General features: G+C 37.7%; 1 protein-coding gene across 5 annotated transcripts in view; it reads right to left on the bottom strand.

Annotated features, from left to right (window-relative positions):
* Positions 1-427: 427 nt before the first annotated feature.
* The window catches only part of stxbp5a (syntaxin binding protein 5a (tomosyn)), a 96,388-nt gene continuing 77,283 nt past the window's right edge, over positions 428-19,532 (bottom strand). Inside the window, exons 16-27 of one of the 5 annotated variants that reach the window (XM_044107205.1) lie at positions 17,445-17,620; positions 17,028-17,153; positions 16,581-16,732; positions 12,497-12,559; positions 10,828-10,881; positions 7,135-7,185; positions 5,508-5,789; positions 5,010-5,379; positions 3,488-3,653; positions 3,249-3,360; positions 2,932-3,152; positions 428-2,278 (exon numbers count right to left, since the gene is read on the bottom strand). In XM_044107205.1, the coding sequence (XP_043963140.1) occupies positions 2,237-2,278; positions 2,932-3,152; positions 3,249-3,360; positions 3,488-3,653; positions 5,010-5,379; positions 5,508-5,789; positions 7,135-7,185; positions 10,828-10,881; positions 12,497-12,559; positions 16,581-16,732; positions 17,028-17,153; positions 17,445-17,620 (1,815 nt within the window). In that variant the 3' untranslated portion in view covers positions 428-2,236. The remainder of the gene's footprint in view (positions 2,279-2,931; positions 3,153-3,248; positions 3,361-3,487; positions 3,654-5,009; positions 5,380-5,507; positions 5,790-7,134; positions 7,186-10,827; positions 10,882-12,496; positions 12,560-16,580; positions 16,733-17,027; positions 17,154-17,444; positions 17,621-19,532) is intronic. The other 4 variants (XM_044107206.1, XM_044107207.1, XM_044107208.1 and 1 more) reach the window with 4 other exon arrangements.

Here is a 19,532-nt window from a genome sequence, read left to right as displayed (position 1 = left end):
ACTCTTTGGCGTCAGAAAAAATATGGCCTGTCTCCTCGTTTGTTTCTTGTGCAACCTTAATGTTTACTTTCTAGTTGGTCTAAGATTGTCAAAATATTTACTTATATACAAATAAAGGTTAGATGCCTGACACACAGGAGATATACCACAAGGAGGGGCTTACTGCAAACACCATCAGAAACAAGCTGGAACTCAGAAAATATAATCAAGGTGAATGTTTCCGATTTTGAACTCAAGTCTCCTTCATGAATAAATAAACATAGAAAACAAAGAAAGTTATCTTACAAAGACAATGTAAATAATTTGAATTTGATTTCAAATTTTATCCTATAAAAAAAAATATATATATATATATATATATATATATATATATATATATATATATATATATATATATATATATATATATATATAATCATATTGTAGCAATGCTTTATGGCAATAATGCTTATGCTGTGAGCAGTAGTTTATCTACTCCTGAATGGGGCCACATTTGTAAGGAAATACAGTCGTGGGGGAGCAGCAGAATTGAGTATATTGACTCTTGTTGGGAGCGTCTGGTTCCCTTGGAACTGACAATAAGGTGCTTAATATATTATCAAGAACAGGCACAATGGAGCCTTAATGTGGGTAATAGTTCTAGGTCCAAAATATTCCTGCAACATTTGGATAGCAAGGTCATAGTGTAAGTATATGCAGGGAACTCTATGCATATTGTTGAAGCGATAGGGTAATGGATGAGAGGATGGAGTGGCTAGCGTTTTGTGCTGACTCAAACCTCACTAAACAACCAAACTGGCTGAGAGAAATGCTGGTTAAAGAATGGAATGTCATCCTACAGAGGTAAATGACCGAGCTCATGGCCAGCATGCACAATCACGCTGTTGTGGCTGATTGCAGTGCTTCCATGCACTGCTGGAGTGCATGTAAAAATAACGCAGTGCTTGGTAAATATTATCAATTGTTCAGTTCTCAATAGGTCTTGTTTCTTCAAAGTTTTGAGAAAAATAGTTTTTTTTCTCAGGGATGCATCCAAAATCTTCCATTATGCTGCTTAACCCACAAATACATTTATACTGAAGAAAAGGTGGCAACCTGTTTGGGGGGGTGGGGGGGACAAAACATTTACCTGCTGTCTAAAGTTTATTGCCAAGAAGCATTGCAATTATATATATAATTGGAGAAGCTTGTGACATCAAAGATAGACAGAAGTTGATAGTTTTTCTTTTCTGGACTGATGACTAGTGGGTCAAATGTTAAAGATCCAATTCAATATAAAACAATAAAGAAATGATAGCCTTGCTCTTCTCATAGATTCCAGCCCTTTTCAAAAGAACAAAGTAATTTTGTGTCTGTGACTATTTTCACACCGTTAGAAAAATAAGTTTTTGAATAATACAGAGCAGAAAACCCCAAGAAATATTAAACAGAGTAATGACACACACACACACACTGCCTCATGCCCACAAGCACACGCACTCTGTAACAGTTTAAAAGTCTAAGATACAGAGGAGAGTTTTGAGAACAAATAAAATGAGGAAATACCCAGCATAAATCAGAGAGTAGCTTTAATCTTCGTGACTGCCCACATTGTTGCAGACTCTGCACGCTTCTCTTCCATCGGCTTGATGAGAAATCCCATTCTTTCATAATTGTCACTAAAGTACAAAAGTCTACAAGTGAATACAGCATTGCACATTTATTAGATCTATGTATAGATATATCGATTTATTTAGACTCCTTTCCTCGTACATGAAATCATTGTAACTTGGTTAAATATTAAGTCTTCTTTCAGCCATTGGTTGGTCTGAATATTGGCCAAGAGGGTACACAGATGAGACAACAGTAAAAGGATGTTTTGGCAAAATGAGAATGAGGACTCCTCAGGGGCATGGACCAATCTGAGGCCTTGGAAGGGAAGGTTTAACATGGACAAAAAGTAAAAAGCCCAAAACAAAATATATATATATATATATATAAAAAAAATGTCACCATTTATGTATTACTTTCCTCTGAGGTTGCCCCTCTTTACCTCAGTTCCACCTTCACACTGAGGTAAGAACAGTATCCAACATTGTGCTAGGGAAAAAAACTCCCAAATGTTTTCAGTGAAGAAGGCTCAGACAGACAGCTCGACAGACAGATGGCGGGAGGAGTCAGTGTGAGTCCAGATGAGCAGATGGAAGGTCAGTGAGATAGTTGTAACCACAGAGCTCTGCTCCTTGTCAGTGGCCCGTCAGAATTGGTACCATTTTTTGTCTTTGCATTTCAGCATCATCTGGAGAGAGGAGAAAAATGTCCAAGTGAGAAAATACAGTGAATTAAAAACAACATACAAACTGTTGGATGTAAATTTTCAAAGAAAATAAAAAGGCCTTGTACACAAGTCACATCACATACGTAGGTCATGATACGTGGCTCTATCCTGCCCTCTAGTGGACAAATGAATAAAATTAATATTTACCAAAATATGCATTGTAGGAGAAGTAATTCCTATAATGCATAAATTACTTAAAGCTAACTGCTTTAGCTTTAAGTCATTTAGCTTTCCCAAACGAATAGCAACGAAGAAAGGGCAAAATGTTTCAGCTGTTAAGAAAACATGTCTTAATGGTAAACATTAGCGTGTTTTAGAATTTTTAAAAATAAAATCTGATCCATCACATCAAACCTAGAAAATGTACTGAACATTCAAACAAGGCACCTGTTCACTTGGTTTTTAAAAATAATTTTTGTGCATATTGTGTCACAACAAATTTGCTTCTGTATTTATTAAGATATATCAGTAAATTAGCAAATTCTTGCCACACTAAAAGAAAAACAACATGCTAAGTTCTTTAAAAACATTTTTTTTTTACATGTTTTTATGAGAGATTTCTTGACAAGTTATCTTTTTTTTTATTCTTATTATTTTTGAACACATTTTCTTACATCATGGGCATGTTTGGAAAAAGAATCTGCGCTGGCCATCATGGCAGCTGTCCTCTCCTCCATTTCACCCAGTTTTTGGCCTCTTTCGTCCAGTGCTATCCGAGCACGTGCCAGATCTCCGACCACACCTGAAGCCGCCCCCTTCATCCCCTCGATGCCACCTGGGCCGGGGATGTGCTGGGCCAGACTTCGAGATGCCTTCCCAGCCACTATCTCACCAACTTAGTGAAGCAGGAACAGGGCAGAAGAAGAAAAAGATTATGTTGAGCTTGTTTGCACACATTTAAGAGAACATGTTTATGACGACTCTGGCTTACATAGTTCTTCTCTGTCAAGCGATTGCGCTCCTCCTCCAAAGAGACCTTTAAAAAACCCTCTGTTTGGTGCCTCTGGTGTCTCTACTGGTGTAAAAAGTTCGCCCAGCATCTCCTAAAATATAAAAAGCTCTGTAAGTTGAATTTATTTTTAAAAGTATATAATATCTTTCTTTTTTTGCATTTCATAAAGCTTGCAGACATGACTAACATAAGAGTTGGTTCAACACAGAGTAACCTGCCTGTAAATTTTCACAGGTTTCTTGACTGTAAGTTATCCTCTGAATCTCAGTAGGCGAGCAAAGGTACATGGCCTGGCCTAGGTTTGTGAAGCAGAACGTCCTGGCTATTCGCATGTCTGTCAAAGGTAGGTAGTTTACATCCATGAGCGGTCTCAGTCCCGGCACACTAGGAAGGAGGCACAGAAGCAATAGAAATTATTTGAAATGAATGGATTATTAATAACTGTTCCCACCTTATCCAGGCTTTAAACATGATGGAGTTTATTAACTGCCTGAAACCTTTAAATCCCCTGAATGTCTGAGCATTTTTTATGCACTGACAATTTGGAGGAGACGCACATAATGACACAAACACAGTAACACAAAGAAACAGCTGGACGTCCTCGCTTTGTCCACACAGACACCCATATGTCTGTCTGTCACTTCAGGAAACCATGATTGATGAGAACAACCGTCACACTGATACACCCCTCCTCAATTACAACCCATCACACGCTGCATAGAAATCCACCTGCTGTCTGAGTGGAGAGCTTCCAACCTTGACAAATTCATTAGCTACAACGTTGGATACAACGCTTTAGGATACGGTTTGCTGAATGTGGTACACATCGTCTGCGCAATGTGCACAATAAAAGTGCATCCTGGTAAGTCAGACAGATCATACCATGACACGTTCCATAAGAGAGGAAAGCCACAAATGTACATGCCAATAAAGCTGGCCATTCACAAAGTGTATTCAAAGACGTTTGAAAATTGAGTGGAGAAAATGTGGTACCATCAGTTATTCACAATAAAGGCATGCTACCAAAAACTGATAAATTAAAAGTTATACATATTAACCTTTTAAAACTAAAATTATTGAAAGCTAATGTGTGGGTTACATGTTAAGACAGTAAAAAATACTTTTTGTGTATATTATAAGACTAACAAACAAAAAAAATAGGTGGCTTCATGTCACCTCAGCTAATTGTATCGTCTGTCCTGCCTTTTAGGTCAGTGTTTATGGTCAGTGTGATACTCAGTACCTTGTTGTGATAACAGAAACCTGCTGGCCTTGTGGAATGGTGTGGAACTGAGTACTTGATGTAACAACTCAACAGCAGGAACCAACTGAGGTCATATGTCTCGTCCAATCTGTGAGTGCTGTGGAGCTCAGGCTCCATGGCTGCAAATTTGCAGTCTGGTCTTTCCAAATTACCAGTTTTATCCAAAGTAATATCAATAACAAATGTTATTTGTAAGTTAATAACATTTGTAAGTTATTGACTTACAAATTATATATGTTAATATGCATTTAATGGTGTCTAATGAAAACAATTTGTTGTACAATCAGTTAATTGAAAATCAATTTGCAACTATTTTTCCATTTTGGCACTAAAGTATGCTAAATTTGGCATAACATTTAAATGGATTTATTTAATTTGAAGAAAGATAAAAACTTTTACTGGAAAAGAAAAGTCAAATCCATTTAGATTTTTTTAAATTAATTGTTTGATTAACAATCCTTGGTTGAACTCCTTACCTGAGGGTCATTATGTGGCCGTTGGCACAAAAACAAGCCATGCACACTGACTGGTTCATCTGTACAACGTCTGCCCGTAAGACGAAAGAAGCCTCTGTGATGCTGTGTTTGTAGATGCAGGTCTGGGAAGGAAGTGAAATGACCTTGGCCTGCTTCTCAGAGCACACCACAGCAAACTGGCTCTCATTGAGCTCCTGTGAGGTGGAAGGTGAAACGGAGACAGGCCGCCTCTTTCGGATCTTCTCTCTTTCTTCACCATCAGCTGTGACGTTGGGCTCACACCACGTTTCAAATGCAGAAGGTAGCAGGGAACCAGCAGAGTCCAGAAAAGCCATCCGCATGATGCTTCCCTTGAGCCGCACCAACATACCTGTGAAAAGAAATAGTCTCTCAAGCTTCACACTCGGCATCTCTGCTGCTGGTCTTTTGTACCGTTTATCTTACAGCTTAAGTCTAATGTAATTCAATAAATCCAATAAGAAACTATATGACGTTTACCAGTAGGTGAAATGATAATTGGCTGCAGTTGCCGCTGCTCCCCTGCAGGTGGCAAAGTGAGTGCCAAAACTAGTACAGTCCCCAGCGAAGTGCCGACATATAGACAGGGCGTCAAAGTGCTGTCTCCCTTCCGGGCAAAAGTCTCACAGAAGTGAAAGGAGTTGATGGTCTCTCGGGCTTCCTTGTCGATGCTGGTGACGCTGGAGGAGCGGGAGCGGCTGAAAGAGTTGTCCCGGTGGTCTAAGGGGTTGGCAGCCCGCGGTGGGCACACGGACAGGAGGACAGTACGGAGAAAACAGAGAGAGGTAAAGCACCTGCAACGCAGCAACATCAACTTAATCTGTACATTGCCTTGCAAAAGTATTAATTTTCCTTGAACCTTTTCCTCATTTTGTTACATCGCAATCCCAAACTCAACTTATTTTATAGGGATTTAATCTGACAGATGGACACAAAGTATTACTGTAAAGTGCAAGGAAATGATATATGGTTTTCAAACATTTTTTTATTTTTACAATTGTAGCGTAAATTTATCTGAGTGTTGCAAGGGCTATTACAACAATTGGATATGCTTTTAATCCAAACAAGTCCACTAGAGCACTAGCTGTGTGTTTAACCGTGATTTATACTTCATCTCAGCTTTATCTTTGTCTGGTGTGTTCCATATGTTCATTAATGTTTTATACAAAAGTATGAGAGTGAAGCAGAGTCACAATTTTAAAATTTAGGGGTAAATAAATGATAAAAAAGCAAATTGTTCAAATTGTTTTCTCTTCAACTTTACAATTATGTGCTACTTTATCTTGGTCAATCGCATGGAATCCCAATGGAATACATATGAATTTTTAATGGAGCAAATAGTGGACAAAGTTCAAAGGATACGCACAATAAAATGATACATGAGTGAAAAATCTATCTATTGGTAATGTTGACGTTTAAATTCTTAACTGAAAAGCTTCTCATATACGCTTTAGATCGGGAAAATATTATTTTTACTTAAATTTTCAGAAACATTTCGCTGTCTTCTATTTTTTCCTTTTGTATATCAGGCACAAAGATATTTTATATCATCCAATATATCATTCAGTCATCCAATTAGAATTTTAATTATTTAAGTCAACTAGTGATCTGAAACTATACAATGTCTTGAACATGACAATCTAACAGCTGAATGTCCCTGGAAGTAAACATTTCCATTTTACCAACTGAAAACCATTTAATGTTAAAAGAAACAATCACACAGAGAAAAGAAAATACACAAGTAACACAGAAGAAAAAGAAAGCTGCAAAAAAGTTACAAAAAGCTCTGCAGTGAGAAGGGGTGAGCAGTTAGCACCACTGACCTTTTATGAAAACCCCAATACAGTTAAAAAAAAAAAAAACAAACAAAAAAAAAATCCAACAATTTGGTTCTGCTCAATATATTTTAATTACGGCCAGATCAGTGCTACTTTTGACACATGCAAACTCAGGAGAACATCTGCACAGCTTGCCAGTTTTGAGACTAAAAACCAGAGAAATATACTCCACTGGACTAATGGAATGTGGCTGAGTCCAGTCAGAGCAATAAAATCATACTGCAAATGATATTAAAAAAAATGTTTGGAGACACGAAGTCAAGGCTTACCCAAGTCTGGCTTTAGCTCAGTAGGTAAGCTTAATTTCCGTGACATCTTTGCTGGAAAAAAGAGAACATCCCTCTTTACAAACACACATCTAAGCTATGAGACGGTGCCATGCAAAGCCAGGTATCCAGCACTGGACAAGAATTGTGCACAATGCTGAGACACACCTAAAGAAAAAATGAAAAGCTGCAACATGTTCCAGGGAATTGGTTTACTGACAAGAGGAGCCAAAATGCTTTACATACAAAAGTTCTACGTAAAAACATAGCGGCAACTCCTATATCTCGAAGGCATGCTGTGACAGAACACAAAAACAGGGGACCTCTATTTGTACAAATACCTAAAGAGAAGACTGGTAAGACAGACCAAAACTGCAAGGGCCATTCAGGACTGTCATGCCAAAGAAGCATGCAGCAAGAAACAGGAAGAAATAATAAAGAACATCAGAAATGGAAGAAGACAGTGATAGTGGAAAAAGGTGATTCAAGTCGACTGGTGTGGGTTTACAGCTATTTAAATATTTTTTTTAACATAACATTTTATGGAAGTGAAAAACAAATGACAGTAAATAAAGGCTAGAGGCTGTTTCACTCTCTGCAGTAGAAAGAAGAAAGAAAAAGATGTACAAAAACAGTTTTATCACTCACTCACTGAGATATAACATTCTCTACATATTATGAAGCTTAGATGTGCCAGTAGTTAACATTAGTGCTTTAATAAATGACCAGACTCTATTCCAAAAGAGAAAAAGTGAAATCTATACCCATATCCTAAGAACAAATGAGGTTGCATGTGTGTATGTTTAAGATCTTTTAGAAATAAAAGAAACAAAATCAATTCTTTCACTTTTAGATCTAACATGCTGAATCATAAAGCATCATCTCATTTATGCCGATTTGTATAGAACTTTAAGGCGCACCATACGTCTGAAACCATGTGATCAGGTGAAGTCACCAAGTTTATTAAAATTTAATGTTTTTTTATTTCTAATTAAAAACAGGCAAATTGCATATATTGTATGCATTTTACCTAGAGATATAGTGACCAGGAGATTTTTTTCTAGTTACAGTTTAGAGGCATGTAAATAAGTATTTGCACAATCTGAACTAGATACAACATTAACATGTCAACATGTTTTGCAAGCATATGCTAAAAAAATAATAATTAAAAAAAAACTTACTAAATTTTATCCGCATTGTATGTACAATCAACATTGTACATCACTCAACTCAGTCACAAAATTTGATTGTTCTAGCATAAATCTTTCTTGACAGGATCAGAGTTTCTACATTGCAGACTTAAGCTGATGGTAAGACATCTATGATGTTTTGATAACACCTTCAACATAAGTAAGACAAACACTTATTCAGCTTTAGAGTTTGGTGACAATCAGCAAATGAGGGGCAACAGAAGCACAACACTGCAGGAGTTCCAAGTTGTGCTGCCGGATTGTGAATTACCAGTACTTGGGCGTTGTGCACCAACAGTGCAAGCACAGGACAGCTGGTGGGACTGTACACTTAGCAGTGGAAGTCATAAAGAACACAAGAGGAATGCTTACTCTGTGGTGAGGGCCTAGATTAAACATGGATTCGGACAGGAAGTGGAGGTCTCGCATCATGAAGTTAACCAACATTACTCTTCACAGACCTGATTGCAGTTGCCAAGTCAGTACTGGTGGGGCGTGATGGTTTAAACCCAGTTTTACCCCGTCAGTGGTCTATCTGCAGGTTCCCGTATAACATTAACTTTTAGGTAGTCAAGTGGTTTTCTCAGCCTCATGCCAGGATTCATACATGGCTTGTCCAAGTACCTCACTTACCAATCCACTCTGTAGTATCAACAGGCGGTGTACAGACCTGTTATTGCTCAATCTCATGTGGCTGAACAACGCTTGTCCCTCGAAGGAAAACAGCATAGAGCCAAGTAACTAGTTTGCATGACAGAGACTGGTTTCTTAATAGGATTAACCAGAAGACAACAAACGGCCAAGCAACACCACCAACACAATCCAGAAAAGCTATCAGTCTGTTAGTTTGTAAATCTAACACAGGAAGACGTTTCCTGTGCTGAGTCAGTTATGCCCCAAGCTTCACTCCTGATTTCTTCTGCCAATTTCTTTAAGTTTTTGCTTTAACTAACACAAAAATATAATAGTCTGACATAATAGAGTTGCAATGTTCTATAAACTCATGTCTAGCTCCTGGTGACAGTGTTTCAAGTGGAGCAAATTGCTGGACTAAAACTACAGTGTTTCCTATGTGTTTTGACAGAAGTTGTCTAGCATTATTCTCGCAAAATATTTTAACACAGTTCCAGTCAATCCAGTGTACATAAAACTTATAAAGTTTTTATTCTGTCCTAAAAACTTAGCACTTTAGCTTAAATGTCAAATATTTTATAAGTCCTGTATTAGTTGTGCTCTGGGCACATTCCTCCCACGCTGACCGTTTTCTGGAAATGTCTGAGAGCAGCACAGAGCAGGTCACATCACACGCACAAACACAGAGATATGTCAGTCAATCCAGTCCCTCTTAATTCAAATATCACTACGACACATAGAAAACTTGGACTGAAAAGCTCAGTTGTTAAATGAAATGATCTATAGGTCTATCCTTCAATATAAGGTTTAGGGCCATCTCAAATGTGACACTACAGCTTTTGCAGACTTTATTTTTACCATTGACCAAAACACTGGAGATAAATTAATACAAAGTTGGAACAATGATGAGCTCTGGGGTTTCAAACCATATTATAAACAATCATCTCAGGACAGACAGCAAACGTAAACACACTTACAGTATGACACATGTGCTACATACAAGTAGCATGCAAGATGTGTATCATACAACTAAGTTGTCTCAAAGCAGTTGCAATGTCATCATCATTCTAGGTCATCCTCTGCTCCAAGAACTTTCAGTTTTATCAATGTTATGTATTTTTTGTATTCAAATATATAAAAAAATACAATGGTAACACTTTATTTGACTGGTTGTGAATAAGACTGTCATGACACCGTCATGAACATGACATAACACCTGTTATGAACATGAGTAAGTCTTCATGAATATTTATGACTGTCGTCATAAAATGTCATTTGGTAAATCTTAACACTTTAAATACAAAGTTGACATTATTCAAAATATCTTCATTATGACAACTTGACATTAACCAAGTAACCATGATCTGACATAAATTTGTTATAAAAGTATTACTGATTAAAACTTTAGCTTTAATAACATAAAGCTACATATTTTTTAAAGTTTAATATTTATGAGAAAGTCTTCATAATCATAAAGACTTACTCATGTTCATAACAGGTGTTATGTCATGTTTATGACAGTGTCATGACAGTCTTATTCATAACCTGTCAATTAAAGTGTTACCAAAAGAATTTGTTGCATTAAAAACAAATTAAGCCATCCACTTATATTGAAATGCATACAGAACAAAAAGGTAGTGGAACAGAAGCTAACCTTGACATATTTTGGAATTTCTTTTTTCTTTTTTGTTTCCTCCATTTAAATTATTTATTCCAAGAAGCATTTGCTGACTATAGACACCAAGGACAGAGAAAGTGTATTCACAACATAGAAAAACAAAATAAAACAAACAAAACAAAACTGTGGTACCAAATTGGGACCATATTTGTCCTGCCAACAGAGCCTCTTATGGAAACTTTGGGCCAGTCTTACCTCCTCTACCACCTCCATTGTAGAACTGTTGAAGATTGCTGTGTGACATCAACACTTTTGGGATAAGAGGAGGGGGAGTAAAGTACAGTAAATGTACAGTTAGAAACAACTTCTCGAGTCAGTTTAGTTGTAATGGGCAAAGTATCATTTTTAACTCAATAGTTCTTCAGAATATCAGCTTAAAGTTACAGTATCTTTTATAAAGAATATATTTTTTTAAGTATTTGTTAAAACTATCACTATATCAATTATAATAAGACAAAGATAGTCTGTACAAAAAAATGAGTTCCTCTGTCTCCCCACTGTGGTATTACAGCCAGAGAAGATTTATTTGTTCACAAATTATACATCTCATGTTCTGTGGTCAGGACATAGTAACAGTTTTAACAAATATGCAAAAAAAAGAAGTATTTTTTCATTTAAATTATAAACTGCAGCTTTAATTTCAGCTTTTCGTATGGGCTTGTGCAGAAGTGAACAGAAAAAGAACCATATAAAGTTTTAATTTCTTTATGTTGTGTGCTTATGTAATTGTTTATTCTTTTTGAACAATTTAGAGGATAACTGTGATTCTATAAAGCAATCCATGTTTTTACCCCACCAGAAAACCCCGATACATTTCTGAAAAAAAACAAAAAAAAACCAAAACAACAACTTGGGCTTAGACCAAATGAAAATTTGAAGCATATAACTTATGCTGGAAAGCCCCTTATCTCTCTCTTCACCATAAATTATGCACAGCAGACAGATGTATCATACTGTGGGGTGTGATGTAACCAGACATGGGGGTTGGAACTACAATCACACCTGGAAACAGCAGGCAGACTTAGAGACGTGATTTGTATCTGACCTTTAAATTTCATCATTTTATCGCACAGATGCCAAGTTACCCATAATGAGATGAAACTGGGCCATTTTGTTTTCCAAGGGTATCAGCAATGTAGATTATATGAATGCAAACAGAGGAGCATCTCTGCAAACCAGAAATCTGTATTTTGTTACAGCTTACAAAATCTGCTTATGCATTTGGAGGAATAGATGTAATGGACCCTGACAAAACTGAAGGACGTTGACATAAAATTTGAGAATTAATTTGGATATTCTTGGAAACAAATTAAATGCATCAAAGCGCTTTTATTATTATTTTTTCTATAATTATGCCATTACGCAGGTTACGTGTTGCAAAAATTACATTTCTCTAACTGAAACAAATAGTGCAAATTAATAGGTTTGTCTTACACATTGTTAAATGTAGAGCTGCATTCACTTTGCAACTATCAACAGTCACACTAAGCTCATAAATGCTACAAAGATTTACAGTTTCCACAAAATATGGAGATCTATTAAATAAATTTGAATTTTGTCTATTGGACTCTGAGAAGAGGTAAATGAATATGTGTGGAAATGGGAATATATTGTATGGAGTAAAAAAATGCGCTGAGGATGAGAGAAACTGAGAGTAAAGCAAAGAAATGGTTTAACAAAAATATGCACCATAAAGTTCTGCTTTAATAAGCAACAATTGAGAATATTATTTTCTGAAAAACAGCAAAAAAGACTGATGTTTAATAACTGTTGCCTCTGTCTACATTGTATAAAACAACGCATAATTTGGTCGTGTAATGTTTGGACAAACCTGTTTGAACAGACACACTGAAGGACATGTTACCTGAAGTTGGAGACTTGCAGCAGTCCTCTGATGTGGCTGAACATTCGTTAATGTCACACAAGCCTACAGCGGAGCAGATAAAACACAAATTGGCATTAAATTGAATGAGTGAAGTCTTTATTTTGAAAACGTAAACAATAAATTTCAGCTCAAAAAATGCAATTAAAATAAGCAAAACATACAAACAGATGGGTAGTTTTCTGCTTTGAAAAGAATGGCGTTGTTTTCATACAGTTTAAATGTGTATTTCTCTTTATGCCGGAACATGTTTCCGTGTGCAGTTATGCGCATGTGTGACATTGTCTTATGAGGCAGAAAGCTAGTCAGCCCGCTCTCCCTTTTGGCACACAAACACAGCTGGACGTCTGATGACAGCTCAAGCTCGCCAAGCCCTGACATAAACTAGCCTGGTACCCGTAGTGACACCAGATGTATTTATCCAGCACATTTTTGCAACATTGTGAAAATGAAGATGAATAAATTCAATTTTTCCAGTTTTTGATAGTTGTTTTCAATAGCAATTGATAATGAATCATTATCATAAGGTCATCACTCAGCATGTGTGCATTGCTTGCAAACTTGCTAATAAGACAAATGGGAATTAGGTTTCTAGTAGGCAATGAATCTGCACTGCTGTTGTTCAGCACATGATGGCAGTGTGTCGACACTGAATCGTGTTGCATCGTTACGTGTTGCAGATACTTTGGAGCTAAGGGAGAGTAAAAACATGCAATCAAAAGGTACAGGAGCAGAAATGTGGAGACCATAAACAAAAATGGAAAAGGTCAAGTTGTGAGCACTGTGTTAAAATGCTTTGTCATGTATAAGCCTAGCACACTAGAGCTGGATAGCATCAATTTACCTGGCCTTGCAAAAGTGTTCATAACACTTGCCCCTTTTCTTTTTTTGTCATGTTACAGCCAGAAAATTATGTATTGAATGGTTTTTATTTCTACCAAATAAAAATCTAAAAGATGTGCCATTCATTTAGTGACCCTCACTCTAATACCTTTAACTAAAAAATACACTGCAGCCTCAAAGATGAAAAAAAAGTATTAATTAAAACTGTCCTCTTAATTATAACTTAATGTCAATATTAATACAACAATTCCCTGAAGACCTAAGCGAGTTGTTAAGAGAATATCAGTAAAAAAGCAGCATAACAAAGACCAGCAGACACAGCAGGCAGGTCATGGATTCAGCCGCAGAGCAGTTTAAAGCAGGGTTAGGTAATGAAACAATATCTCAAACTTTGTACAGAACTCTGGGCACCATTCAATCCATCAGCCAAAAATAGAAAGAGAATGGCAGGTCTACCAAGACATGCCTGTCTGCGTATAACTACAAGTTCGGCAAAGAGAGCATTAATCAGAGAAGCAGTCAAGAGGGCCATGGTAACTCTAGAGGAGCTGAAGAGAGGAGCAGCTTACATGAAGAATTTGTTGACAAGAATAACTATTTGTCTTGCACCTAACAAATCTGACCTTGATGGAAGAGTTGCAAGAATAAAAAAAAATGTTGAAGGAAGCAATAGGGAACCTTTAGTATTTCAAGATATTTATGAAGCAGGAAATGTGAAAGAAGGGTTTGCTGACAACTAATTTGCTTATAACCAAAATGCTGTATGAAGAAACCAAACTCTGTACTTCGCTCTATACATAATGTGAAACTTTGCATTTGCAGCATCATAGGGTAGAGTATTGCAGCTGAAACCACTGCAGTAGTGTATGAAAACCTCTTAGCAGGATAACAATGCTAAACGTACAAAAGGAAATGGAATGGTTTGATTAAAGGATATTTCTGTCAGAATGGCCTAGTTAGATCCACATCTAAATTCAACTCGGGTTGATTTGTGATACTTGAAAATGAATGTTCACAGAAACCGTTCATGAAATCTGACTGAATGAGTAATTCTGCTAAAAGGAATGGGCATATATTTTAGACTTGATATATAAAACTGGTATAAGTACACATCAAATGACAAACCTTCCCACTCCACAGTCCTAAGTATCTCTACTACATAAAATTTGCGGCTGTCTCTTGAAACGATGTGAAAAAAATGATTGGGAATGAATATTTTAGCAAGCCACCGTGGATGCAGTGTATGTGTGTCTCATATTTAGATAAGTTTACAGATTAGATCAGGGACTAAGCACCAGTGGTGAAGCTTTCGAGGCAATAACAAGTCATCATGCTTAATGATAAACTAAACCTGTCATCTTACAAAAAATGCAAATTTGAATTAATTTCCTGTGGGATTTTGTGTATTAATATAGTCACCAGTGAAAAGCTAAAAATAACAGAGTAATATGTCTACATGCTTAGATTTATTTTTTTATTACAGTATGAGTTTGTTCAATATTTGCTATAATTGTCATTTTGTCATTGCATGATAATTTTTAACTTGATCTATAATTTTTATCATGACGTATCTAAAAAAAGACCATTAGTCTGCTTCATATTTTGGTTTCACTTATGTTTTTATGCATCATTTTGTTTAAGCTTCAGGTATACCCTCCATGCACTTCTCAAAAAATAAAGGGGACACTAAAATATCATCATAGATACAAATGAACAGAATGTTGAAAAGCTCTAGTACATTACATTTTGAACATGCATTTGGAATAACAAAACTGATCAATGTGAAATGAAATCATTATCCTATGGTGGACTGGGAAGTTGGATCAAGCTGATCCAACTTCAGAGGAAATTCCTCAAAATAAGTCAGAATTGGGCTGTGTGTGACCTTCATGTGCTTATAGGGCTTTCCTATAATTCATGGGCATGTTCCTGATGAAGTGACAGATGTTCCCTTGGAGGATCTCCTCCCTGATCTGGATTAAAGCATCGGTCAGGTCCTGGACTGTCTGTGCTGCAATGTGGTGTTGGTGGATGGAATGAAAAAAGATGTGCTCCATTTGATTCAGATCTGAGGAATGTACAGGGCAGACCATAACATCAATACCTTCAACTTACAGGGACCGCTGAAACACAGCAGCCACATGAGGCCTGGCATTTGAGGGCCCACGGCACCAGCATACGGTCTCACAGTGAATACAAGAATCTTCTGCCGGTACCTTATGGTAGTCCGGGCATGTCTGGCTAGCACATGGAGGACTGTGCAGCCCTCCAAAGAAATGCCTCCCAACACCATTACTGACCCACTGCCAAACTGGTCGTGCTGGAGGACGTTGCAGGCAGAATAAGATTCTCCAGACTCTGTCATGTCTGTCACATGCTCAGCGTGAACCTGCTCTCATCCGTGAAGAAAACAGTACGTCAGTGATGAATCTGCCAATATTAGTGTTCTCTAGCAAATTCCAATCTTCTGCTCGATAATGGCTTGTAATCAAGGACTCCCCTTGTGAATGTCAGGCTCTCATGCCACCTTTATGGAGTCCGTTTCTGACAGTTTAAGCAAAACATGCATATAGTGGTCTGCTGGAGACCATTTTGCAGGGCCCTGGCAGTGCTCCTCCTGCTCCTACTTGCACAAAGGAAGCTGTCCTGCTGCTGGGATGTTTCCCTCCTATGGGTCCCTTTCCTCATCTACTGGCCTGTCTCTCCGTACCTCTGCCATTCTTTTGGACACTGTACTGACAGACACTGCAAAGCTTTATAGCACATCACTTTGATGTGGATTGTTAACTGTGGGTTGTAGACCTCATTGCATGTTACCACTAAGGGTCCACTGACAACATGCAAACATGACCAAGATGTCAGCCAGAAAGAATGAGACAGCCTTACAACCACTCCTTTTATAGGAGTTGTCTTGTTAATTGCCTCTCACTTCCACCTGTTGTCTGTTCCGTTTACACAACAGCAGGTGAACTTGATTCACATCGAGTGCTGATTTCTAACTGGACAGCTTGATTTTACTTAGAGATTGTGTTATTTAGGAGTCCCTTTATTTTTTGAGCAATGTCCTATTTCTACATGTGGTGCAAGTCCATTAGCGTCTCATGGGAAAAAGAAAAAAAACAAAAAACACAACCTGTGTTTAAAAATCTAAAATCTTGATTTAGGCTGGTTGCAGAAAATTTTCCAAACTTTTCATCTTTCACATGTCTTCTTTGTCCTTTACCTCCGGAAGGCTGCCGTGCTTTTCTTGGCGACCGAGGCTGTCTCTGGTAGGGATCATTGGATCCGTAAAGCTCCACCGTGCCCAGATTAAGAACTACCGTTTTCTGGATGTAGTCCACCACTGCCAGGCCGTTACTGTTGCCAAACACCAATCTAGGGAGCAGTTGAAGCAAAGATGTAGGCAGTGGAAGAAGCACAAGGGCAAGAAATTTAAGAAACAAGGATAAAAACGCATAGATCAGAAACAAAGTTATCCAACAGTATCGACTCAGAACAGCTGGATTAAAATGCACAGTACATTTGAAAAGGTTGCAAAGGGACAAAATAATACAAGTAATTTTATCAGGCAATATAGTAACATAGAAAGTTTGCTAATATCAAACGAAACCTCTATATAAAGATGAAACAGATCCCAGTGTTCTTACAAACTCTCTGTGTATCAACTTACAGGCCGTAGGAGGAATTCATCGCCAGACTTGTGATCTGCTGAGGAGGCTCTCCACTCACCCACACTGACTGGACCACCAAATCCACCTGGTAGCCTGGAGACTGCTTCAAAGGAGAACTTCGCACTCTGTAGCAGAGACAAAAAAAAAAAAAAAAAAAAAAAAAAAGGAATGAGAAAAAGGCAAAAGAAGAGCACAAAAACAAGAGAAGTACAAGTAGTGCAGCTGGATATGTGTAGCAGATGAAACTCTGTGTGAGAGGGGGAGATGGAGGTTTGTGGCTGAGAACGCTTGAGGCCTCTGAATAACTCTATGCAGCTGTGCTTGAGGCTGAAAGCAAGACTTGTGTGTGTTAGTGTGTATGCAAGTGCTCCTACTTCTTTCATGTGAGCCCTTTTCTGTGCACGTCTGTCTCGTACTTAAGGCAGGGTATGTTGCCTCCGTCAGAGTTGTTGCTGCTGGTAGAAGGGTGTGAAGGTGGGCCGCTTGTCTGAGGGGAGGCACCAGGGGTGGGATGTGCCGACGTTTGCTCGCCACCTCCACCATCTGGAGACTCTGTTTCGTTCAGCTCGTACTGCATTCGCACCTCTAGTAACTGAAAACACGCACAGATGTGCACAGAACGACAGGAGAGATGAGAATATATTAGCAAATCTCAGGGTTCCTATGCATTTTCAATTTTATTTCCTGTCAAATTTCATTCTTTTTTATGATAGGGGTTTTGAAATTTACAGATTAACATATAAAGTGTTTCTGGTACTGTAGATACCACATTAATACTGTGTCTTGCAAAATTATACACACACAGCAACCTTTTCTCACTTTGACACATTATAAACAGAGCTCTGTATACTTGGACCCCCCAAAAATTATGTGCTATTTCATCTCTGTATAAAAGAAGGACTTCATAAAATTGCTAACTCAACCGCAGGTGCGTTTATTGGTCTTTATTAGATCAATAAACATGGCGGGCAGGTCAGAGCACATCTTTAAAGCCAATAAAACATGAATGCCAGTCTAAAATAACAGAGCAGCAAAAGCCTTAGTCAGAGAAACAACTAAGAGGCCCTTCATAACTCTGAAGGAGCTGCAGAGATCCACAGCTCAGGTGGGAAAGAATCTGTCAACAGGACTATTTATTGGTCATACACTCCAAAAATCTGCCCCTTATTTTTTTTAAAGAAACAGTCATTTTCCTTCAACTGCAAAATTAATGGCTACTATGAGTTCCACTTTCACATAAAATTCAAATAAACAGCAGCAAAGTGTAAATGTGACAAAACGTGGAAACATTCACACATGGCTTTGTATGGCAACAACAATTATTCAAGCAACAGGATAACGTGATGGTGAATGACATGTGTATGCATTCAGACAGTCGCCTCTGATGAATTGGATTTGTCAGATCTGCATATGTGTGGGCAGACTGAAAGTCAAAGAGGTTCTCTAATACTGAAATACTTTATTCCTTCTAAATCCCCCTGCAGGCTACCCCTTTGCAACCTCCGCCTTCGCAAAGATACACACAGCTCCTGAGCTTAAACACAATGCCGATAAGCTTTCCTCCTTGGCATTCTGTCAGCCTCATTAGCCCCATTGACATGTGGGAGTTTAGAGTGATCAGTGCCCTTCTTCAGATTCTCTCCCTCCCTCTGCTCTCTTCACTCCTACAAGGTTGTATAGAAGTTTGGCCTTATGCAAAAAAAAAAAAACTAAAACAAACAAACAAAAAAAAAAAACACTTTTCCAGCTATATCCACATATCAAGCACTGATTCCACACTGCAGCATTTGTGAGGTGGGGGAAGAGTGTGTAAGTTTGATGAGGCTCTTTAAATTCATGAATGCTTTTTGAGGGTTTTAAATATTTATGACAAACAGTTCTGAACTTAAAAAAAAGAGGGCATCAGTGAGACACATCACAGCACTGCCCACACACTGTGATTGAAAAGAGCCAGGTGCAGCAACAGCACAGAGAATAGATTAACTGCATTTGTTTTTATTCAGCTAAACACAGACTCCCACTGCACTGCCATTAACACTTAAGTTGCTATCAAAGAAGATTATAACGTTGGTTTAGCTTTTCTTGCTTCACTGCTGTCTGTTGGCATGGCAACCTTACTGCCTCTGAGTGTGTGTATTGTTTATATGTCTAAACATCTTAAATCAGGACAGGAACTGAGTGTCGAAAGCCAATCACAAGAAAGTAAGGGTCGTGTTTGGTGATGGAGATTGTTTCAATTACCTTGTTTTCCTGAACACAGGTTTTCTTTCTTCTTTTTTTTTTTTAAAAATCAAAACTTTTCAAGACTCGGCCTTGCAGACCTTTTAGTCATTTATGTGCATTTACAAATATAGAAGACTCAAGTTCTGCATACATTTATGACAAATATATCAATGATGAGAAGGATTTAAACATTGATCTTGACAAAACAAAAAGTGGGAGAAGGAAAGATAGAAGGAAGACATGGAAATAATGGAACTGATAATCCAATTTTTTTTTGTCAA

This window comes from Gambusia affinis, linkage group LG22, assembly GCF_019740435.1.
Source record: "Gambusia affinis linkage group LG22, SWU_Gaff_1.0, whole genome shotgun sequence".
NCBI lineage: Eukaryota > Metazoa > Chordata > Actinopteri > Cyprinodontiformes > Poeciliidae > Gambusia > Gambusia affinis.
This window is presented reverse-complemented; position numbering and strand designations above follow the sequence as displayed.